This window comes from Saccostrea cucullata, unplaced genomic scaffold, assembly GCF_032062105.1.
Source record: "Saccostrea cucullata isolate Sc308-1 unplaced genomic scaffold, CSIRO_AGI_Scuc_v1 ctg1329, whole genome shotgun sequence".
Lineage (NCBI taxonomy): Eukaryota > Metazoa > Mollusca > Bivalvia > Ostreida > Ostreidae > Saccostrea > Saccostrea cuccullata.
Window position 1 is genome coordinate 126,080 of NW_026925650.1, and position 24,821 is coordinate 150,900.

The following is a 24,821-nucleotide window of genomic DNA, read 5'->3' on the forward strand; positions in this document are numbered from 1 at the left end:
TTTTCTGCAAGTCATGTAAATTACAACTGAACAGTTGCATATAATGATTTTGAATGGACTGTAAGTCTGAAATGTTCATCATTGGAAAAGAGTTATCTCGCTTGTAAAAATTGATTTTGCATTTGGATAAGATTTTTGAGAATGTTTACGTTAAAGATGACAAATCAAAATTAATAAAAAGAAAAAGACTATCTCATGCAGAAGGCGGCTCCCCTTACTATTTTATTTAATACCGGTAATTCCCCAGGATTTTGTACCTCTTATGATTTTTTAAGAAGTTTCAATACATCAAGTAAATTTCTAAGCGAAAGACATTGCTCTTAGTTATCATTTCACAATTTTCAATCGTAACATCTTTCCTTCTCTTGTATGCGTGTTCATGCTTTGCTAGCTGCAGATCTGTAGCGTTATGGTTTATATACGTATATATATATATATATATATATATATATATATATATATATATATATATATATATATATATATATATATATATATATATATATATATATATATATATATATATATATTTGTCTTTGACCATAACGCTACAGATGTAATGCATAAAAGGTGCAATTTATGGCGCAATATTTTTTTTGCGCACTTTTGGGGAGAATTTAACCACTTTCCAGCATCGGTCAATTAACTATCTTTCACTTCCTAATTCTAGGCACATTATTCAAGTAATCTGTGTATTTTATCCATCTCCCAACCCTTTATAGTCGTCTCTACAAGAAATGAACTCAGCTGATTAAAATTATGTGTTAGATTTCTGAAAATTCACTTCAGGCGAGTTTATTGCCTGTAGAGACAGCTATAAATGGTTGGGAGGTGGATAAAATATACATATTGGCTACAGAATGTGTCTAGAATTAGGGAATGAAAGGAAGTTGGTTGACCAATACAAGAAAGTGGAGAAATTCTCCCCAAAAGTGCACAAAAAATATTGCGCCGTAAATTGCACCTTTTTTGCATTACGGGATCTGTAGCGTTATGGTGAAAGACAAATATATAAAACCATAAAGCTGCAGATCTGCATGTCATATGCAGGGAGGAGGAGGGGGTGTTTGGGTCGATAGCAATTCTCTCTCTCTCTCGCACATAGTGAATTATTCTATTTTTGAAGCTTCAAAAAATTAATTCAGTTCATTTATATCCCGAATACAAATAAACTTTATATACCTCACAAAAGTATTAAAACAGCTTTACCAACCCTTTAGTGATTTTATTAAAGGCAAATTCCATAGCAGTGAAATTAAAATGTGGTTGAGCGAGGGAAGTTTTATTGAAGCAGCTTAATATTCCCGTTAAAAAGTTTAAGTTTAAATCTCCTCCACAATATGCTCGAATATATATCTTTAAATTTTCCACATAGCACTTAATTACATACATCAGTGTATTTACCTCTCTCACCGTACACCTTACGGGGGCTTTTTAAATGGCAAAAGTAGATTTAAAACGACCTTGCAAACGAAATAAAAGAATTGCGCTAACAATTTCATATTTATCTACATAAGACACATTGTTGCGATTTTTTGAGTCCCTTTTTGTTGTGGGGGACAATGTAAAATTTTTGTGTGTTATCAGAAGCTAACGGTAGTGGTGTATTGCGATAAGATCCACCTGTCCCGTGGTCTCGAGGACTTCCGTACATCCGTTGCTAAGACGCTTTTAAATGGCGAGTACCGTACAGGTATAATACGAGATTGAACATCAGATAGGGGTATTGACCAGCCAGCATGGTAGATATAGAGGAATCCTTCTAAGGTATTGTAATGACAGATTCCAATCTACACCTGAAAAGTGCTGCCAATCCGTGTCTGTGTGTGAATTACGTGTTTTATTATCAACATGAAGGATGTTTAAGTGATTTATTACATGGAAGAGAAGGTGTGTTATTTTGACTATGTCTGAGATAGGGGAGCAGCCCGGGGATGGACTAGCCCGTCCCTACACCGTGGGCACATTTCAGACCCGCCTAGATAAGTTTGAGAGTTTTATTAAGGATATTACGTACCAAGATGTGGAGGCCACCCCAGAAGAAAGGAGGCAATGGATCACAGGTAGAGAGCCCGGGAAAGTTAATTGATTTTTCCTTCTCATTAGAGTCGTTTATTACGGGAGAGCTTTGTTAGAGTTGCATATTGAAATCAATATATTGCGGTAAAAAGTTATGACATTTTGTTTGACTAACGAGGAAAAAATAAATAATAACGACTCCATTCATAAATTCACTTTCTATACACAAAGTAACTATGTTTCAATATTCCAGTTTCAGTCATTGAGGGGTTCCAAAATTAAATGAAGCAGTCGGAGAAAAGACCGTTTATTTTTCTGATTATATAATTATTTTTCACCTTTTTTAAAGGGTAGTAAACTTTGATTAAATACACCAGCATTGATCGTCCTATAATTGTACTCGATTATTACTGTTCGCTAGATCAATTCTTGCTTATATCATTCGGACTAATCCCTAAAATCTGGCTCTATAGTACTGGGTAAACACTTCACTTTAATAAGATAAACTACCATGCCGAGGTACCAGGTCCTAACGGACTAATTACATGTATAAATATGTGGGGAAGTCTTGTTTGTGATGAAGATTAATAGAATATCAAATTTTGCTTCAGCTAAAATAAAATCAATTCTTAAAAGTGTCCTAGGGATAATTAGATATACATGTAATTAAGAAAAAAGTATGAATAGAATTCCATTTCTAAATGTAAATTGATAAAGAAATATCTTCACTGACAGATTAAGAGACAGGGACAGGGAGCCCGCCCCTCCCCATTTTGTGTCCAAGTTATACATATTGTATGTGGCAGTGGGACCTGATCCCAAACTAGTCCCCCTTTTTAATTTCTCAATAATCCTGGTTCCGACACTGGTCTTTTATAACTTCTAGTGTTTTGTGGTCTGGCGAAACATATAACTATTTTGCATATCTTTGTAATATATCAGATTTATTCATAATTGTCATTCTTTTGTGAATTCTAATCCGTTTTCAAACAGTCTCAAAAAATAAAATTTAAACCAAAAATTTACATTCTAACAATACAAGCGATTTCCAATAGCATTATGCATGCACACATAGAAAACACCATCCTCTGATATCATACACACATGCTACTTCTTCTTAATTTCTTTTTTTTCTTTTCTTTTCTTTTTTCACAATAGTTCAAAGACAAAACTCTTGAGAAAACTAAATACTGCAAGTATTGAATTACAGTGTATATACATGTATTATTGAGAAACGCCATGAATTTTTTTTTGATTCATACAAAAGGTCAATGCATTTTGGAGTGGATTTGTAAACTGTTTTTGTTGGACACTGGCTTTCACTGCCCGGTGTGGTGAATTAATTTTCAGTCCGTGTAGCAGAGCTAAGTGGTGTTGAATCAAAATTTTATTTCAAAGTAAACAAAAAGTAAAAAAGTAATTGTTCACAGGTACAAAGTTCTATGACCTGGTATATTATGTGTAGGTATAAATTGATTTAAATAATACAACTGACCTTCATTTCTGTCAACGAAAAATATACTTATCGATATAGAACACTAAATTCTGTATACCATGAAATTCGTTGACCGTTAAAAGTAATAAAAATTTACAAAAAAAAATGAGGAGAGGGCAGAATTCAATTAAAATTCCATTCTCTCTCTCTCTCTCTCTCTCTCTCTCTCTCTCTCTCTCTCTCTCTCTCTCTCTCTCTCTGACAGCCCTTGAAACTTAATAATTTGAAAGGAGAGAAAGGTCGGGTACTCCTGCACTCGTTTGGATCATGCAACTGAAGTATGCATACACCCATGCATATACACGTATATCTAAAATTGAAATAATCTATCCTTAATACTAAGATCCGCATGTGTTATTGCTCCTCTTTGATTTTTCTTTTCAGAAAGTTTACGGTTTGACCAATTTTGTGATTCCATAAGGAATCTTTTTGGATCAGACATTAAGAATGCAGATTTAAAAGCAATATACAGAAAAATATCCACTAACCCGGATGCAAAAGTGGACTGGAGCGAAGTAAGTACGTGTGAATGTGTGTAAATTTTTCTCCTAAACGTTTTGAGTTTTGACAGAATCTCCGTGATGTCACATCCCAAGTTCACCAAAAATTCATTTCCTTTGAATTTTATGTGAATTTTTTTTCTTTATTTACCAGTTGTGTATATATTTTAGCTCACCTGAGCCAAAGGTTCAAATGAGCTTTTCGGATCGATATTTGTCCGTTGTCTGTCTTCGTCAGCATAACCTTTTCAAAATGCCATTTCTTCTTCTTAAGAGATAAAAATTTTATAGACATAATTTTCATATACGAGGTCACAATAGAACAATTTTCCGTCATCCTTGAACTTTTATTCTTGAAGCGTGGCATTCTCGAAGCTACGTCATTAGCGTCTCTCTAATCTTCAAAGCTGCAGAACTGTAGCGTTATGATCAGGGACGTAGCCACAGGGGGGGGGGGGGCCTGCCCCCCCCCCCCCCACTTTTTTTGCCAACAATACTTTTACTATTGAAAATGCTCATTGAAAAGGTGGTTGACCCCCCCCCCCCCACTTTATACTAGAGTAAAGTAATTTGAACTGTAGCTTAGAAATTGGATATTGAAAGAAAATGGAAAAGGTTTTACATGGGCAATTGTACTTTTTTAGTAAAAAAAAATTTCTGTGCTGGCCCCCCCCACTTTCAAAATCGATGCTACGTGCCTGTTATGGTTTCACATATTGTAATATTATTAGTTATGGTCAAAGACTAATATATAAAACCATAATGCTACAGTTCTGCAGCTAAAATTCTCATTGGTTAATAAAGTAGTAACATGGGCAACTTTGAATTGTTGTTGACAACGATGAGATGACTTAAGCCCCACCTCCTTGCTGTACGAAACGTTGTGATTGGATTCCTGCTACACTCCTTGACATTCGCCCGAATTTCTATCCCATGCATATTTCCACATTGAATGAAAGACTGTGTTAAAAGAAGCTAATTATGTAACGTCGAGAATGCCACGCTTTACTGATAATCCAAGGATAACTGAGAATTGTACCACATCTATGTATAGTCTATAAAGGATATTTTCTTTATTATTTGATAGAAATTTTCGATATTTCAATTTTCAACTTTTCAAATGTTTGTTAATTTTTCCAGTTGGTTGTTTGGATATTTTCAAGTTTAGTTGTACGAATAAGATTTTTACTTTACAAATGAGTATTTTTTAAAAAACTTTATTCGTTCGGTTGGTAAATAATTAGTTTGTGGGTTATTTTATTTCAGTTTCTCTAGCTGTATCATGGATATTTCTATTCTGGTTCTGGCATATATATTTCCTACTTAAGTCCGTCGTTTTGGATATTTTCTACTTTAGTCGTTTTGGATATTTTTTACTTTAGTCGTTTTGGATATTTTTTACTTTAGTCATTTTGGATATTTACTACTTTAGTCGTTTTGGATATTTACTACTTTAGTCGTTTTGGATATTTTTTACTTTAGTCGTTTTGGATATTTTCTACTTTAGTCGTTTTGGATATTTTTTACTTCAGTCGTTTTGGATATTTTTTACTTCAGTCGTTTTGGATATTTACTACTTTAGTCGTTTTGGATATTTTCTACTTTAGTCGTTTTGGATATTTCTTCACTTTAGTCGTTTTGGATATTTTCTAATTTAGTCGTGTTGGCTATTTTCTAATTTAGTGGTGTTGGCTATTTTTTTTTTTTTTACTTTAGTCGTTTTGAATAATATTTTCTTATTTAGTAGTTTTGGATATTTACTAATGTGTAATATTTTCTAATTTAAACTTCTTGGATATTTTCTAATTTGGTAGTTTGGATTTTCGGAGAGCTACAGTTCTGCAGCTAGGATATTGTATAATTTGGCTAGTAAGGTATTTTATTTTTCTATTTCAGTTATTTGGATATTTCCAGTCAGCTACAGAAGAACATGAGGAGGTAGCTGTGGGGGAGGAGGTCAGCATCTTCACCGTCTCTAAACGACGGCGTGTGGGAGAGGCGGCAGGTGCGTGAATCCCCCAAATTAAACCCCATCCCCTGCCCCATTCATATTAATTATGATAACATTATAAATATATTTAAATGCAACTTTAAATGCTTCATTTTTTTTTTAAATCTGTAATAGGATTAAACTTTTGGAAGCAATAAAAAAATGAAAATTTAATATTTAGATGTACTTTGCTTGTGATTCTTTTTTAGGGGCTATTGCATAAATTTCTGTAATTTGTTTACCTTTTACAGGTGATAAAACTCGCCGTGACACCGTGCAATGTTTGCGCTATGTTCCTTCATTGGACGGATACGTTTCAGCATCACAAAAAGGCGCCATCGTCATATGGAATAGTTCTGTGAGTAATCCGGAAATTCAACCGCAACTTACCGGGCTTTTATGCGATAGCCGGAAATTTAGGAAACGGTTCTTTTATTAGTCACCACTCGGCATTTCCTACTTGAATTAGCTTGCAGAAGTTAACTCGTTTATTTTTCAACCGACGATAATTTTCTTTAATCAAGACAATATGTTATATTTTCATATTTTGCATTACAGTTACGAATGCAGGCATGCATCGATATCAACGTGAGTACAGAAAAAGCTATGTATTTTGGAGATAAACTTAAAGCAATATTTGATAGACAGAGCTTTTATTTTGGGGAAATATTGTTGGAAAAAAAATACATAACCAATTTCTATGGAAAATATTTAATCTTACGAAATGCAATATTTAGTTATCGATGAATTCATTGTTTAATTTAACAGGAGGCAGCCTGGGTGACTGGATGTGATTATCTTCCAAATATACGCAGAGCTGTGTGTTGTACAGAGAGAAGTATAGTCGTCTGGGATCACAGAGCCAAGGGCAAAAATCAAGTAAAGTTCCACTATGTATACAAGTCAGTTATAGGCTTTCATGGCAAATGCTGTAATTTCATGAAACAGTCTCTTGTAAAAAAAAAATATTGTGCAGTCACTGTACCATAGCCTAAATGAATAAGAAATTGAGCAGTATTCTTTCATGTGATTTCATTTTATGTGTACTTTGTCTTTAAGACTTTTCTGAGGGCATTTAATTTAACCTTGCAGCATGTGTTTTCAATCAAGCCTTTTGAGAACTCCCCTCAGTGTATCTGTCAGGTCCCCACTTCCTCCCATCTCCATGAGGATATGGTACTGTTTGGAGATGATCAGGGTTATATCAATGTTCTTCGAATTCTTAGCAAAGACTTGACAACAAAGAACTCAAAAGATGCAGAGAAAATTCAGAATACTCAACCAATTCCTAACTACCCAATTGAACTTGATAAATTGTCATAGTAAGTGGGATTGTTATGAAATTTTCTAGTTGTAAGGCATTAAGAAATGGCTAGAATATACATGTACCCTTAGCATGTAAAATGAGAAAGGGTGTGTCGCCCTTTCGACAAAGATGTACGTGCAAGAATACTTATGATAATGATAATATATATTTTAATTTTAATTATGAAAATAAAAAAAAAGAACTTGATTATCTTTCAGTAAAATAGAGAAGAGGAAAATCCACCATGATTGGGTGCTAAAGGTGAAGTATTTTCCAGAACTTCGGTGTTTTGCCTCCTGTTCACCTCACAGCAAGCAGTCCTTTGTGCTTGAGGAAATAGATCGCCTATATGACGATGGGTATGAATTAAACTCGATAAGCTCTGCAGTTTACATTTGGAAGTTAAACGTTAATGTTTTCTCTTTTTTTTTTCAATTTTTTGTTTCTTTTTTTTCATTACAGTACACAAAGGTGAATTTGAAAAATAATTTCTCTTCATTACAGAGAGGTACGAGGTGTGTCCATATACAAAGGAGTGAATTGTTTTGATTACTGTGCCAAAGCCAACATAATTGCCACTGGGGGTGTGGACAAGGTCATCCGGGTGTGGCACCCTCACATCTTTTCTCGGCCCACAGGTAAAGGCAATAATAGCATCAGAATGTGATGTTTTGGTTTCTTGTATACCCATAATGTACACTGCAAGACACATCTTCAAATATGTAAACATCATCAAAATTTATGATAATTTTCCAAGAAGTCATATTATATATTTTTAGCTATTTCGGTTCAAAATCAAATTTTTTAAAATCATATTTTTTGCATGCAGGAAAACTAATGGGCCACTTATTTACAATTGTTGACATTTGTTGTAACGAGAAAGACCAGCACCTGATCAGTTTGTCAACAGCCCGTGTGTTCAGAGTATGGGACATCCATACCTTGACCTGCTTACAGGTAAATTAAATCAGAGTGTGGGACATCCATACCTTGACCTGCTTACAGGTAAATAAAAAAATAATTACTTTGTAAGTATGTGAACCATTTGCATGGTTGCTGAAAAGAAATCACTCTTCATAGAATTTATAGTCCTGTCCATGTATATCACCTTTTTGATTAAGAAAAGGTGTATATACATACTGTATACAGGGATATTTTCGCCCCGTGTTATTTTCACCCTTTTGCACTTGCAAACACTTTTGCCCCGTTTTAAATTCGCCCTGCCAAAGTTCTGTTAAAGAAATTATGCTGTATAATTTGAATTCGCCCCGAAAATTTTTTTAAATTCAAAGCATCATATTTATGTGGAAGCATGCTCAGGTAGTGTAGATTCAATTTTGTTCAAATCATGACCCCAGGGTGTAGGATGGGGCCAAAATGGCCGACCAAAGTTTTACATAGAAATATATAGGAAAATTCTTTAAAAATCTTCTTCTCACGAATGACAAAGCCATAATTCATCATATTTATATGGAAGCATGCTCAGGTAATGTAGTTTTAAATTTGTTCAAATCATGACCCCCGGGGGTAGGACAGGGCCAAAATGGCCGACCAAAGTTTTACAGATAAATATATTTGGAAAATTCTTTAAAAATCTTCTTATCAAGAATGACAAAGCCATAATTCATCATATTTATACAGTAGCTTGCACAAGAATTTTTAATGATTTTTAAATTATTTTAAAGAAAAGTTGAAATATATAGGAAAATTCTTTAAAAATCTTCTTCTCATGACAAAGCCATAATTCATCATATTTATATGGAAGCATGAGGTAGTGTGGCCGGGGGTAAGGCGGGGCCAAAATGGCCGACCAAAGTTTTCAAAGATATATATAGAATTCTTTAAAAATCATTTTCTAAAAAATGCAAATCCATGATTTATCACTACTTTTGGATTTAAAGATTTGACATATATCAATGCCTATGGATAAATTAGTTTGCCCAAGAATTTTTAATGATTTTTAAATTATTTTACAGGTTTTCACAGACAACAGAGAGAGAGACTTATTTACAGGTTTTCACAGACAACGAAGAGAGACCTGGAGAAAAGAGAATCTATTCCATGATATTTGATACAAAACATGACAGACTCTTAACAGGTTAAACTCATTCTACTTTTATACCCATTATCTAAAATAACCAATTGTCAAGTAGAAAATAGATAAAGGTTGTATAATGTTTCTTCTATATTTTAGGATCAAGTGTGATAGACTCATGGCCTTTGACTCGAGCTGTCCAAGACACAATGCAGGTCCCCCACACACATGACCGCCCCATAAGTCAGGTCATACTAAATAAAGAACTCAACCAGGTCATCACAATGTGTACAGAGTCTCATATCAAGGTAAGATTTAAGAGAACACATTGATTCATGGTTAACAATGTTGAAGAGGCAATTTCCAATATAAATGTAAGATACTGTTATGTATAAGAAAAGTCAGATGTGCTAGCAGTTCAGAAAAAACAAATTGGAAGTTGGGCATGGTCGTTGTCATCATTTAAATAATAAAATGATTTAATTTTTTGTTTTGGAATTTGTTTAAATATTCATGTGTATAATTTTGTCTTTAGATCTGGGAGCTAGAGACAGGAAAAAGAGTAGGCACTATCAACAATGCCCATGACGACAATGTGGAGGTGACGGCCATCTGTCTGGACAAGTCAGGGTACAGGATGGCCACCGGCGGGTTTGATGGTGAGATATTGTATGGGTGATAATCTGGTGAAAATAATGGGTCATTTTGAAAGATAATTAGATGATCTAAGGCCATAATAAATAAATTGCTAGATTCTCATCCGAATTTTTTTAAAAATCGAATTTTATATTTTTAATTTTTTCAGTTTTGCAGATTTATTATTGACCTGGTCAATCGGTGTAATTTTATCTACAATACCCGAATAAAAGTCATAGTAAAGGTTCAATTATCTCTTACTTCACATCATCACCAATCTTTTTCAACCAATGACCCTTGTTTAAAATATATATGCATGTATTACAGCAATTACCATCTTTTCAGCTGTCAAATCATGTCGACTTTCACGGGATTTAAAACGAAAGTAGAATGGGAGATGAATACCGATCCCGATCAGTATTAAGACAAAGAAAACAGAAATTAAAAAAATCGAGGCGGGGGTATAAAATCGGGGCGGGCGGGGATGAGAATCTAGGAATATTTTTATAATGGCCTAACAGCACATGCATGAAATTACTGTAATATATAAATCATAAAATTTGCATGTACATTGTAAATATTTGTTGTATATGATTAAACAGACATACATGTACTTGATATTTAATGAAAAGCTTACTATACTTTATACATGTATAAGATGAATGTCTTCTGAATACATGTATACATATTATGTGCATTTGCTGGCTTCCAGGATCTATCAAGGTGTGGGATTTTGGGTCGGGTCAGGTGATTAAGAAGAAATCGGGTCGACATTCTGATGAGGACCTGAGTATTGTGGGAATGGCCTATACGTACTTCCAGGGGGACCGGGTTCTACTGGCCGTGGGGTGGAACAATAAAATCAGGATGCTTCTGGTAATTAACATGTGAACCTTATCAGCTTGATTTGTAGATTAATTTCAAAAGCACCTTATTGTGTATAGTCATAGACAGTACATGATCTTTATAGACAAAAAATCAAAATTTGCATCTTTCACATGTATATTTTGTATCTCTTTCAAATTTGCTGTGTAATATCACTTTTAATTATTGAAACATTATTTCCTCATGATTTTCATTTAATTACATGTGCATGTTCTGTAAATATATTTCCTTTCCACAGGATACAAATGAGAATTATGACCTGCCAGTGGTCAGGGAGTTTCTGGACGTGTATTACTACACGGCGGAGTCTGGCATCACTCCCAGGGACGATCCATTCCCTCCCACTGACCCTCTACCTGATATAGGTCAAACCACACAGGACTCACTAGGGTCACGGAAGTCCTCACATGTTGGTTCTATGTTTAAGAAGGTAATTTACTTGGGATATAAAATCTTTATTTTCTAATAGCCATTTACATGTACATGTAACATGTACCTGTGCTCCAGTTATAAAAGGGACATTATATGACATATACTCTTGTCTTCTGTATTTGTATCTCAAAAATCCATAAGGCATTAATTGTTATATACCATATTTTAGAATTGAAATTTGTCTTTTACAGGACTACATTTTGAGTTCCCATGACATCTCCTGTTTCCTGATGTACACAGACAGCACTCTAATCACAGGCTGTACGGACGGGACCATCGTGTTCTGGGATGTACAGAAGGGGGAGGTGGATAAAGTGTAAGTGTACTTAATAAAAAAAATATTATATGTCCTTCTTAAGAAATTCATCCTTTATATAAATCTTTTGTTCATTTTGTAAATCTGGTAATAGGTAAATTTGTGCATGCAGAACAACTAGAAAAAAAATGGTATAAGTACAAATAAAGTTCTCTTTTCGCAATAAGAAGAATAAATTGCATGTAAATCTATGCAGCATAAAAGAAAATCTTGAAATAGTTAAAACATTATTATCATCAGCATTCATTGGATGAATGAAAGAAATTTACACCAACAAACATTATTTTTTTCAATTCAGAATGTTCCTCCCCCATTTAATCCATTTAGAAATTTTAATAGGAACTGACCATATGTACCATTCCCAAATGCTTATAAAACAAGCTGATTTGTTTATGATGCAGTCATGAAATTCTTTTTGAAATTGCAGATTCCATTTCCCTAAAGATGAAGAGGAGGATGAATCCTCTACCCATAAGTCCCGCTCTAGGATGGGCAACGAACGGAAAGTCAACATGATAAAAATAATGGTACACCGAGAGAGGAAGCTCGACCCAGCTTATGTCAAGTGAGCTTCTTTATATCAAACTTAAGGAAACTGATATGATTAAAACTTGTTTGAATTAATACAGAAAAAGAAATCAAATATTTTTCATAATTTTTATTTATATTTTTTGTTTAAGAGCATGAGCTATCAGTAATAGATGTAGATTTGAAGATCAAGTTCAGAATTGCATTTTCTGCTCATTATATTGATTCGTAAGGAAAGGGAGATAATTTATTAAAATTACAGGCATCATCTTCTCATTAAAATGATTGTTTATTAAGGGGAGATAATTATATAAATTACAGGAAGAAGGAGGAGGAAGAGAAGGAAAAGGAGATAGAAGAGGAGCAAGTAGCGTTATCTCAGAAAACGAGTCGTCGAGTATCTCGAGCCAATAGCCGAGCCTCCAGGCTGTCCACAGCACCAGCTCCTGTACAGGTATCTCATTTACATGTACTGTTATACAGAAGTAAAATTTTGTAAAAACAGTTGTGAAAAAGTGAAAAGTGTTGTAGTGTGGAATGCTTGCAATCAAGGTACATGTACATTGCATGTTGAAAGAGGTATGGTTTTAAAGTAGAGCTCTCTCTCTCTCTCTCTCTTCTCTCTCTTCAAGAAAGATAAATCTAGTTTTGTTTGGGATAAAAATCTGATGATTTTTTTTAAAGGTCGGGGGTGGGTAAGTTTTTTTATCTTTACTAATTTTTTGTCTCAAAGTTTGCTACATACATGTATGGTATGCTAAATATTTTCTGGATTTTCTTTAAGGTTGACACTCAGAAACAGAAGGCTCTGTTGGATGAAATCACAGCCAAAGTGGAGGGGGTAGAACTAGAGAAAACAGAGGATTTAACAAGTGAAAAACTAGAAGGTAGCTGAAGGAATAAAATGCAATGGAAATTAAATACAATTTTCAGTTAAGAGCCTAAATATCACTGGGTCTTATTTTTCTGGTTTGAGGAAAAAAATGTTGGTGCATAAAAATTTAATTCCATGGTTAAAGGAATTCATCGAACTGTAATAGCGAATTTAGATATTTCATGGGGATATAAATTTAGAGGTCTCTTTATACCACAAAAACTTGAAGTACATGCATGTTTACAGTTAGGAGATCATAAAACAATTCATTTTACAAAATTCATTGTTTCATTTGCAGAAGAAATAAAGAATGATGATGGCGAGGAGAAGAAAGATGAGGACAAATCTGAGGATGGACTGACCAAAGGCGAATCTGATGATGAGGAGACGGAGGATGAGGAAAATAAATACATAACAGAGGTGTACACCCCGGTCCTAGTGTCAGTACATCAGGACTCCTACATCCGATTCTGGACTATGGAGGTAGGTTATATTATCAGGACTCTTACATCTGATTCTGGACTATGGAGGTATGTTCTTACATCCGATTTTGGACTATGGAGATAGGTTATGTTAGTTTATTAGGACTCTTACATCTGATTCTGGACTATGGAGGTAGGTTATTATCAGTTTATCAGGACATCCGATTCTGGACTATGGAGGTATGTTATATTATCAAGACTCTTACATTTGATGCTGGACTATGGATGTACATTATATTGTCAGTACATCAGGACTCTTACATCTGATTCTGGACAATGGAAGTAGTTTATCATCAGTTTATCAGGACTCTTATATCCGATTCTGGACTGAGGAGGTAGGTTATATTGTCAGGACTCTTACATCCGATTCTGGACTGAGGAGGTAGGTTATATTGTCATTTTATCAGATTCTAAAATCCAATTCTGGACTATGGAGGAAGATTATCATAAAAGAGGTCAACGCCCCGGTCCTTATGTCAATTCAGCTAATGATCATCTTTATCCACATTTAACTGGAATGGATTTACAGTAGGAAATATGTACCGAGATGTCTGAGAATTGATCCAGACCCCTAACTTAAAACTCAGCTTTTGTAAGAAATATTGGGCCAATTATGAGATAACAAATGTTAAGATTGTAGTGGAATTTGATATACAGACATGTATTTTGTGTTTTTCAGGGACAGTTAGTGAGAGAAGTATCAGCAGTTACTCGTAGAACAGGAACTCCAGTCACCAGTATTGCACACGATGAGAACTGTAACTGTATGATAACAGGAGATATCAGTAAGTACAGTTCAACAGCATGAAGAAATCAAGATAAGTCGAGAATAAATACAAGTGTCAAAGTGTTTGAACTAAGATATTTAAGGTAGAACAGAAGATGAAAACAAAACAAAAAATACACCTCCATAAACAGATAACATAAGCTTTCAGAGTGATTATTTTAGAAAATTTATTGGGAACGTTTATTATGTTGCCCTAAGTATTAGGATGTTTTACCGTGACAAAATGAGCATTGTAATAAAGAGTCAGCACTGAATTACCATCATTATAAAGAGTCTACACTGTATTACATTAAAGTCTTATTACAAGTATTTTACATGTACATTTTAATTGGTTCAGTTCTTATCATGTGTAAACATGTGATGTAAAACATAATATGTATGGTAAGAGGACATTTTTAAAACAATTATTGAAAATTAATACTATCAGATGACTTACTTGCATTACTGATAATGTGGCAGCATAATTTATTATAGTCTTCAAATATGATTTAGTGACTAATGTAATACATGTATATAAAAGATTATAATTCTTTTTTATCTTTTTTTTCCCTACACTAGAGGGATATCTTACTTTATGGAGCATTAGCAAACTGCTTAAGAACCCTGAGTCTGCTGAGCAGGTGTGTAAATTTACAAAGATATCAAAAACTCATTTTACATTATTGGAAACTTAATAAGTTTGTTATTGACTGTCTACAAAAATATATCAGGTTGATCAATCTCATTGATGGCAAGAAAATGAAATCAAGAAAATGTTTAAGTTGAAATTCCATATACATATATGTTAATTCAATTGTTAAAAACTTAATTAAAACCTATGTGATTATTTTTTTTTTCTGGTACTTAAGCCTTATAAACTTGCTTTCTTCAGAATGCAGTAAAACAGCTGATTTGTTGGCGGGCTCACCTGGTCAAGATTGTGTCCCTCATGTTTATAGACAAACTCAAGGCAATATTTTCTGGCTCCACAGATGGATCAGTAAGGTAAGTACACAGGAGCTGTATCTTTTACTAATTTTTCATTTTTAATCTTAATTTCCAGGATCTCTTACTGTTCACTTTTTTGTAACAATCATATTCCATATTTCTACATTGTTTTTGTAAGTGGCAAGAGTTCTGTAGGTATGATGGTTTTGAATTTTTAGTTGTGTAAATTTAAGTTCATCTTATTATTTTCAGGGTTTGGTGGGGTCACAAAGGTCGTTTTATAGGCTTTTTCAGTCAGCATAGACCTTTTGTATTTCCACGGAATGAAGAGTCAGCAGGGCCTGCAACTCTTCCGTATGATATTACAGAGGTAAGCATATCTTTCAAGTACTGGTGATATACAGTATTTACCACCATGCAGATACAAAAAAATGAAATCGAATTTCAATGTTACTTTTTTTCTTCCAGGCTCCTCTTGCCCCAGTCAAAGTAAAAAGTGCCAAACAAAAAATAAGAACCAAGGACAATATTAAGTTTCCACTTGTGGTTGACTATGAAAGGTACTTTTCTGAAAAAAAATTAAATATGTAAATACTTGCAAAAATAACTGACTCCAAGGAAGCTGTTTGTATGATGACTTTCTTAATGATTTTAAAAATAAATGCAGGTGGCAGCCTTTTAGGCGTTCAGCATACAATCGTGAAAAACAGACCACAACTCGGAAGAATTTTAAACGCATTCCACAGCCTGAGGACAGGAAATTCTTTGGAGCTCTGATCAAGCCTAAGGTGGGTTTATTACTTCTTTCAGCAGAAATTATTGTGAGACCAACTTAAATAAATTGTATAAATGGTAGTATAGGTACATGTATATTGCATACACATATGCATTTGTTTACCTGTATATATGTGATAAGTAAAACAAATTATTGCTTTCAAAGGACCTACCATCCACTATTTCACAGAATTGTTCTATATTCAAGCTGTTTTATGTCTATCTGTATATATGTGAGAAGTAGAATTATGTGCCTCAGCCCACCCACTAATTCACAAAATCATTCTAAGCACTGTGATATTTCAGAGAAGGTTTAGACAACTTCAATCCCTGAAAAGAAATCGGGTAAAAAATGTCTGCTCTGACTAAAAGTCACTGCAAAGATGGCATTCAAACTCAGATCTGAAGGGATTTGTTATAATACATATACATATTTCTATTTTCATATAGAATAATAACTATAAATGTATTTTATATGAACTTAAATATAGATGGCCAACTGATAATATTTGGTTTGCTTGTTAAATTGTTAATGCATACAGAATTTGATTTCAGGATTATTTAAAGAAGGTTTTATCCCATACTAATAAAATGGTAAATACTTAGAAAGCAAAAGTAGAAAGCAATGGCTAGTGGTAATTGGGAAGTTTTGTAGCTGCACTTTTGAGACACTATAACACATTTAGGCCACCAGTACATCATGGGTAATGTCAAAGGTCAAGGACTTTGCAATTTCAGTGTTCATTATAAAACAGAAATAGAAGATGTTTTTTTTTTTGCTATATATAGCAGCATAATATGAAGTAGATACGTCACTATACTTTGGTGACCATTAAAGTTATAGTTTTGGGCCTCTTGTTTTATGATGCTGAACAGCCTTTCTATATACATGCACATATATAGATTTTGACAAAATGTTGAAATGTCCGTTTTGTTACATATAAAGAAATGATTATTTTTAATAGGTAATGTGTATTAGGGATGTTTTTGAATATCATTTCATTTTCTTCAGAAGAAATTTAATTTTGTTCATTTTATTTTCTTAGTGCGTAATATTATTTTCTTTATGTATAATGTGATTGAATGAAATATCTATATTTTTGGTGTGCACATAGTCATTTGCATGTTGGTTGATGAAAAATTGTCTTTCTGAGTTTAGAATAGCAAGCACAAAATATGTATATAATTTCAGTTGAGTGTTGTACACCATATAATTTATTCTGAGTATATTTTAATATTTTAGTATGATGTTAACGTTGGGTAACAAAGTAATTGCCAGCATCATAAATACTGAAAAAGTAATGTAAAAATAAAACAGATTTTAGCAAAATTGTCGTGAATAAGACAAAAATGATGATTAAAGACTTTAATACAGATATGTGTATGTATTTTTCTGAATTTTAGGCCTACAACCACCATCTGGAGAGTTTTAACACAGCGGACAAAAATCAAGGCGCTGTGTTCCGAGCTTTACCAGTATACCGGGTAAGACTTTAGTAGTATCTCATAATTTGATGTTCCTAATACTATGGATATTTCACTGTGAATGTGATGGAAGATCCAGGATTTTTAATAACCAAGAGAGATCTGAACATGTTTATTTACAGATAAAAACTCCCAAGAAAGTGACCATTCCTGAACCTAGCTATAAAATTCCCATGGAGGATGAATCCCAAAGTTATCTGTTTGGAAACACCAGCAAGGTGAGAAATGAGAAATGAAAGTATAAATATAATAGATATAAATACTACTGGTGGTGGCTTAGTTATTTATCTATTTATATACATGTATATTGTATCTGTTTATGTGGTTTTGATATGAAGTAAAATTGCAAAAATTCTTTTTTTAAAGGGGGGTGTAGGAGGTGAATATTTCAGGAAATTTTACAGTTTGAAGTTTGTAAATAATTGAGAAAAAAGATTAAACTTGCTTAAAATAAGTGAAAGTAACTTTTTTCTTATAAAAAAAACAAAAGCTGAATATTTTTATTCCATGCTGATATATGTGATTGAGTTTGAATGTCTAGGAATATCTTGGGATTTTTTTTTTTTAAATCAGGTTGTATTTTATCTGATATAGATTTTGTCAGTGTCTTTCAATTTTCCACTTACAAAGCATAGACTTTAATATTTAAGCAAAAAAAAATTCAAAACTTAGCTTCAGGTTATGCATATATAATTATATATTAACTGATGTAAATTTCTATTGAAGTGTCGAGTTATGACAGCTTGAATTTGTAATCTAACTGGGGAGTGACATATATATGACTATTATATTTGGCATATTCTTCTTATAAACATTACCAGTTAGGCATGTGTAATGCACACAAAACTTTTTTTTCAAAAATTGTGATTTTGATCCTGAACTGATTTACAGGAGAAAGCTGAGTGAATGGGAGAAGTAGGTATTTAAAATGATGTGAAACTTTTATCACCAGATTTATTGTTGTCACTTTTAATTGTCAGTTTGAATCCCATTAAAAATTTACCCATAAAAAAATCACCAATTTTTTTTCAAACCAAGAAAAGCACTGAATTCACGGTTAATTTTCCTGTGATGGTTTTAAGAGTTGTACATTCAAAGCTGTTCTTAAAACAGGATCTTTTAAATGCCAGTATTAAGATTAATCTTGCAAGAAAACACACATTTTTCAGATGATGTTGGAAGGTAATCAATACACTCTAAACTTTAAATAGCCACTACTTATGGCTTAATGAGATCGGATATGATTTTAAAAGGCACTACAGTACCCATACATGTATTAATTCCTGCCAACTCTTAAAAGCTTTATGATCAATTTTAATCAGAAGGAAATATGTATTGAGTGCCAGAGAAAGAAGATAAAAACTCTTTTTTCAGAATTGAGTAGAGCATGATGACTTTTTTTAAAAATCACTTTGTCAAAAGTAGGTTTATAATGGATCTAATATGTTACAAGTGTTCTGTGATATTAAATGATTGTGTGTGTCTCCCCAGCCTGTGTCTATCTCTGCCCCACCCCTGATGGTGGTGAGAAAGCCCCAGTATGTCCCCCACATGACACGGGTCTATCAGTCCCTTAAGGCAGACCCCCGACTCAGACTTCCCAGTATAAGGAAGCGTAAACACTAGGTAAGATGTGGGTAGTGGGCTACATACTGCACTAGTAAAAGAACATCCAAGCACTTAGTGAAACTTAACAAAACAGAGTGGGCATGGGCTTAAAGTGTACACAAATGGACTTAGACTGCCCAGTTTAAGGAAACGTAAACACTAGGTAAGATGTGGGTAGTACGTGAGGTAGATTACTGCACTAGTAAAAGAACTCCCAAGCACTTATAGTGACACTTAACAAGGCTTAGTGGGCAAAACTGGGCATGGGCTAAACATACTGAACCATTTATGTATGTTGGGCTTTTGCATGGGCTTGACAAGGCATGGGCTACACAGTTTATATGAACATTTCCAGCACATTGGCTTTTGACTTGGTTAGAGTGGGCATGAGCTAGTAGCACACTTGTTCAAATACTTACACTTATCTTGCTCCCCAAATAAAAGGGCTTTTGAGTGGGCACTGGATAAACTTGAATGTGCCATTTAGAACATGTAATGTATTTTCTGGTGGAAAGAGACTGAGAAAGCCAAGTTCTGCATTTATTGGTCTTTGCAAATGATACATGCATGTGATTGCAGCTTGCCGTAGATTTAGGGTCAGAGGAAACTAAGCTTGAATTCTGCTTTTTGAAAAATTTTTGAATTTTTATGCCCCCATTCGAAGAAGGGAGGGCATATTGCTTTGCTGCTGTCTGTCGGTGTTGGTTTCCGTTCATTTTCTTCACAATCATTGCACATACTGAAATGAAATTTGGTATACAGATATATCACATGAATATCTAGGTCAAGTTATGTTTTGGGTACAATCGCACCATTTTTGACAGAGTTATGCCCCTTGGACTTAGAAAAATTTCAATTATTTGCAGTTTTTCTCCAAGGACAACCATTGCTGTTTTTTTTAAATAACATGCCCAACTGAAATGAAATTTGGTATACAGATATATCACATGAATATCTAGGTACAAGCTATGTTTTGGATAACTTTATATAAGAATGCATTGGCACCATTTTTGACAGAGTTATGCCCCTGAAGAAAATGAGCATTATCTTTATCTGTGACATTGAAAATTGCACCACCTCTGTCTGCAAATGAAGTTTGTTCATTTTTGAAGTTAAATCAATTTGGAATGCTATGAACACTCTGAAATGTGGATTTAAATATAAATTTTTATTATTTATTTTTGTTTGATAGTTATGATTTCATTGAATTCTAAAAAAAAGAAATAGATTAAAGAAGATTTTTTGATTTACAAGGGTACTTTTTTTTCTCACTTTTCTCACTTTTTTTTTAAATATATAAATTCAAGAATATTTTTTTAATTTTTAATGTAGTTGTATAAAAACCCCATTCTATCATTGATACTGAAAAATAAATTTAGAAGAAAATGATGAGAGAGATACAATTAATCCCTTGAATTATCTAGCCTGCTGCAGAAAATTTAGTAGGCTTTTCTTTATCTGTCACTTTAAGATTAATGAAAACCTTTGTCTGCAACTGCTGTTTGTTTGAAGTTAAGGTCAAGCCTTCATGATATTTGCATTCATTGAAGGCTGGCATTTTATATAACACAAGATTCATTATTGTTTAAATATACATTCAATGTTAAGTTGTTCTTTACTGCCTAATGTAAATACAAGGATATTATTTTCAGGTTTTTGAATTTTCAGGAATTATCTTGAAATTTTAAGAATACAGTTGCTGTTGCTTTTTCTTTATACATTTATTAATCATTCTGTAAGCTGCACCCTTTTAATTCTACCCCATGGCGGGGCCCTTGCTGACTGGTCAGTTTTCTAGTATTCAGTTTTGATCTGGTAGAAATTGTATATGTAGAAGCATAAATTTTCATGGGGATAAAATTTCGTTGATTTGTCATCAAAACTAGTTTTCTTTGCAACCGTTGCACATACTGAAATGAAATTTGGTATACTGATAAATTACATGAATATCTAGGTCAAGTTCTGTTTTCGGTACAATCGCGCCATTTTTGACAGAGTTATGCCACTTGGACTTAGAAAATTTTTAATTATTTGCAGTTTCCGTTCATTTTCTTCGCAACAATTGCACATACTGAAATGAAATTTAGCGTACAGATTTATCAGAGGTATTTCTAGGCTAAGTTCTGTTTTGGTACAATAGCATCATTTTTCACAGAGTTATGACCCATGGACTTATAAAAATTCCAATTATATGCAGTTTCCGTTCATTTTCTTTGCAAAGGTTGCACATACTGAGATGAAATTTGGTAAACAGATTTATAAGATAAATATCTTGGTCAAGTTCTCTTTTGGGTACAATCGCACAATTTTTGACAGAGTTGTGCTCTTTTGGACTTGGAAAAATTCCAATTTGGGGGGAGGGGGGCATAAGTGTTTTACAAACATCTCTTGTTAATTAGAGGGGTAGTGGAGAACTCAGTTGACAGATCTAAGTCAGCACTCTCTTTGAGTAAAAAAGAAAAGAAATGCAATATACACAATAGTCCAGCAAGAACTATCCAGGATTTCTTACATAAGGAACTTTTCCCTTGTGTGGAGGGATAGCATATAATTGTAGCTTATTTATCTTGATTAAGCTGAAGGTAGTAGTGATAAAGTCCTAATATTATCATTCAATTTAGTATTAAGGTATAAGAATTCAAACATCGTTTACAGAAATCAAAAAACAGAATTATGTCTCTTAGTATAATCTGTCTGTGTGTCAAATTATATTGAATTCAGACCAAAACTGTAGGTGGAATAGCATAAGCGTATTGAAATTTTTTTACACAGGGATGACGGACACTTTACTTTTGCATAACATAAGCTCTTCTGGTCTCCAATCATGACCACTAGAGCTAAAGGAAAAAAGAGACAGATGGAATGATTTGTATTGTTCCTTTATAATACTGGATGGTTTTCTCTTTAAAGCTTCAGTTCAGTTCCTTCAGCTCCTTCATGTGAAGGGTAAATAAAAATAGCAATTCTTAACAGTTGTTTGTTTTAAATTAAATCTATGAAAATTAATTAAATTAGTATAGAAATGTTGATAAAAGTAGATTTATAATGAATACTAGTATAATACGTGTACTGCATAATTTACTAAGTATTTTGAATACAAACTTGTTAAAGATGTTCAATTTAAACATATTCTTTATTACTAAGACTGCATGGGAAGCATGCTTGTAAAGTTTTTTTTTAATCTTCCGACATAAAATTTCCCTTAATTTTACTACCAGTAACTGTTTGCACATAAACACCCTTCTTAACATGTTTCAGTCACATATAACATTTATAATTAGTTACATTTAAAAAGAAATACTGTGAGGTTAACTTAATTATTTTACATGTAATATAAATTTAAAAAAGGTTTCAAGAATGCATGGACATTACTAAAATCCAGTCCACATACTTGCAAATTGATTAAAATTTAATTTATATTTAGGATTACTGCAAAAATTTACATTACTGTGAATTTTATTGCACTTCTATAAATCATTTGATGCATTTGTTGAATAGTCTTAAATTCAGTAAATTAAGGTTTTATCAAACAGTGAATATTTGTTGTTCCTATTTTATTTTCATATATATTATAATTATGCTTTAAATCAATTATTATTAACATACATGCTTAACTGGTTCCCTTTTCTTTAAGGCCCCTGCTGCCAAAACTCAGAGACGACAGACGACTATCGTCAAGCCACCAGGTGGCAGTGTGCTGGGATCCTCCACTAGTCGTTCTGTCGTGTCATCTAACCTTGTGACCCCGTCACCAAGGAGACAAAGTCGCTTATCATAAATATTGGAAAAAAACTATTATTGTTGGACCGATTTATAATAAATTGGATTTATTTATTTGAATGCAAAACAAGCAAATCTGTGATCACCTGTTTGAAGTGCCTATGTTTTTAACAATACTTAATGTTTTACTTTGTTTAATTATGTACTTTATATTTAAGCTAATTTATTGTTCAGAACTTTTTTTATACACGAAAATAAATTACGTTTGTTCAAGATGATGTGTCTTTTTTTAGCTCACCTGAGCCAAAGGCGTAAGTGAGCTTTTCTGATCCTAATTTGTCCCTTTATATCTGTCATTTTTGTTGTCATCGTTGTTGTAAACTTTTCACATTTTCATCTTCTTCTCAAGAACCACTGTGCTAATTTCAACAAAACTTGCCACAAAGTATCCTTAGGTAAAAGGGGATTTAGGTTTGTTCAAATGAAGGGCCTCACCCTTCTCCAAGGGGAGATAATTATGAATTAGCTAAAAATTAATGATATCTTTTAACAAGAGGCCCAGGGGCCACATCTCTCACCTGAGCGCATCGTCTAGGAAAAAGCACAGATCAGGTCAGAACTGAAAAGTTTACTGAGAAGGGGACGGGTCCTACCCTCCCTACCCCAAAAGGCTATGATTTGATCAAATTTAAATCTTTAATACATGAGGATGCTTACATGCTTACATGTCAATATAACTAAACATAGCTTTTCTGTTCTTCGGATTTTTCCATTATTTTATTTTCCATTATTTTTCTATGTAAAACTTTGATCGATCTTTGTGGCCCTGCCCTGTCCCTGGGGGTTATGATTTGAACAAACTAAAATCTACACTAAAGAGGTTGATTCCATATAAATATCACTAATCATGGCTTTGGAGTACTTGAGAAGAAGATTTAAAAAGATTTCCATAATTATATATTTCTATGTAAAATTTTGATCGGCCATTGTGGCCCCGCCCTACCCCCGGCGGTCATGATTTGAACAAACTTCAGACCTGTTTACTCTTACGATTTCGCCGTATTTTGTACGGATTTTTAGTCTAAAATACGTCTCACGTTTTGCCATTGTGAAAATACGGAAATCGAAAATACGTTAGTTTGGAATTTATAGCTTTTGTTATGATCTGTCTTAGTTTCACGCCTTTTATTGCTAAAAAAGAAAGCGATTTCAAACTCATAAGCGATGCCAGGTTGCCAAAACGCTGTGGTATTCTAAATTGACAAAGACCATGACGTTAAACCATGTTTTTTGTAATCAGAAAAGCAGTTGTTCACTATTAATATCCGTAAAATTGATGGAAAGTGAAATCTTACTGGCAAATGCCAAATCTCACGGACAAATCAAATCAAAAATACTGAGAAACAATGATATGGGTAAACAGGTCTGAAACTTGAATCTACACTACCTGAGGATGATTCCACATGAGTATTATCTTTCCTGGCCCAGTGGTTCTTGAGAAGAAGATTTTTAAAGATTTTTTCCTATATACTCCTATGTAAAACTTTGATCGGCAATTGTGGCCCCACCCTACCCCTGGGGGTCATGATTTGAACAAACTTGAATCTACACTACCTGAAGCTGATTACACAAGAGTTTCATCTTTCCTGGCCCAGTAGTTCTTGAGAAGAAGATTTTTGAAGATTTTTTCCTATATACTCCTATGTAAAACTTTGATCGGCCATTGTGGCCCGACCCTACCCCGGGGGTCATGATTTGAAGAAACTTGAATCTACACTACCTAAAGTTGATTCCACATGAGTTTCATCTTTCCTGGACCAGTGGTTCGTGAGAAGAAGATTTTTAAAAAATTCCATTAAATGATAGATAAATGATAGATAAAATACATGTATACAGATTAGTTAAATAATGTGCCTAGAATTAGGGAGTGAAAGGTAGTTGATTGACAAATGCTAGAAAGTGGAAAAATTTTCCCCAAAAGTGCGCAAAAAATATTGCACCGTAAATTGCACCTTTTTGCAT

General features: G+C 33.5%; 1 protein-coding gene across 3 annotated transcripts; it reads left to right on the forward strand.

The window, feature by feature from the left end:
- The first annotated feature begins 1,617 nt into the window (after nt 1-1,617).
- LOC134269488 (WD repeat-containing protein 64-like) lies at nt 1,618-23,075 on the forward strand. Of its 3 annotated transcripts, XM_062751688.1 has the most exons (30): nt 1,620-2,063; nt 3,899-4,029; nt 5,911-6,019; nt 6,256-6,362; nt 6,563-6,592; nt 6,773-6,883; nt 7,097-7,326; nt 7,529-7,669; nt 7,815-7,948; nt 8,140-8,267; nt 9,324-9,408; nt 9,505-9,653; nt 9,881-10,004; nt 10,694-10,857; nt 11,105-11,296; nt 11,490-11,614; nt 12,042-12,179; nt 12,464-12,596; nt 12,927-13,029; nt 13,315-13,499; nt 14,178-14,283; nt 14,844-14,905; nt 15,157-15,269; nt 15,465-15,582; nt 15,681-15,772; nt 15,880-16,000; nt 17,391-17,471; nt 17,594-17,689; nt 18,363-18,386; nt 22,714-22,847. In XM_062751688.1, the coding sequence occupies exons 1-29, from the start codon at nt 1,907-1,909 to the stop codon at nt 18,375-18,377; spliced, it is 3,480 nt and encodes a 1,159-aa protein (XP_062607672.1). In that variant the 5' UTR covers nt 1,620-1,906; the 3' UTR covers nt 18,378-18,386; nt 22,714-22,847. The 3 variants fall into 3 exon arrangements, with proteins under 3 accessions (XP_062607673.1, XP_062607672.1, XP_062607671.1); XM_062751687.1 differs by lacking the exon at nt 18,363-18,386 and having other exon boundaries at nt 1,621-2,063; nt 22,714-23,075; XM_062751689.1 differs by lacking the exons at nt 17,391-17,471; nt 17,594-17,689; nt 18,363-18,386; nt 22,714-22,847 and adding an exon at nt 16,542-16,759 and having other exon boundaries at nt 1,618-2,063.
- Nucleotides 23,076-24,821: the final 1,746 nt, after the last annotated feature.

Coding starts and splice junctions, on each gene's coding strand:
- LOC134269488 (XM_062751687.1), top strand. CDS start 1,907: ATGTCTGAGATAGGGGAGCAGCCCGGGGATGGACTAGCCCGTCCCTAC. Junction 12,180..12,463: donor CTCGACCCAGCTTATGTCAA/GTGAGCTTCTTT, acceptor TATAAATTACAG/GAAGAAGGAGGAGGAAGAGA. Junction 16,001..17,390: donor GAGCTCTGATCAAGCCTAAG/GTGGGTTTATTA, acceptor TCTGAATTTTAG/GCCTACAACCACCATCTGGA.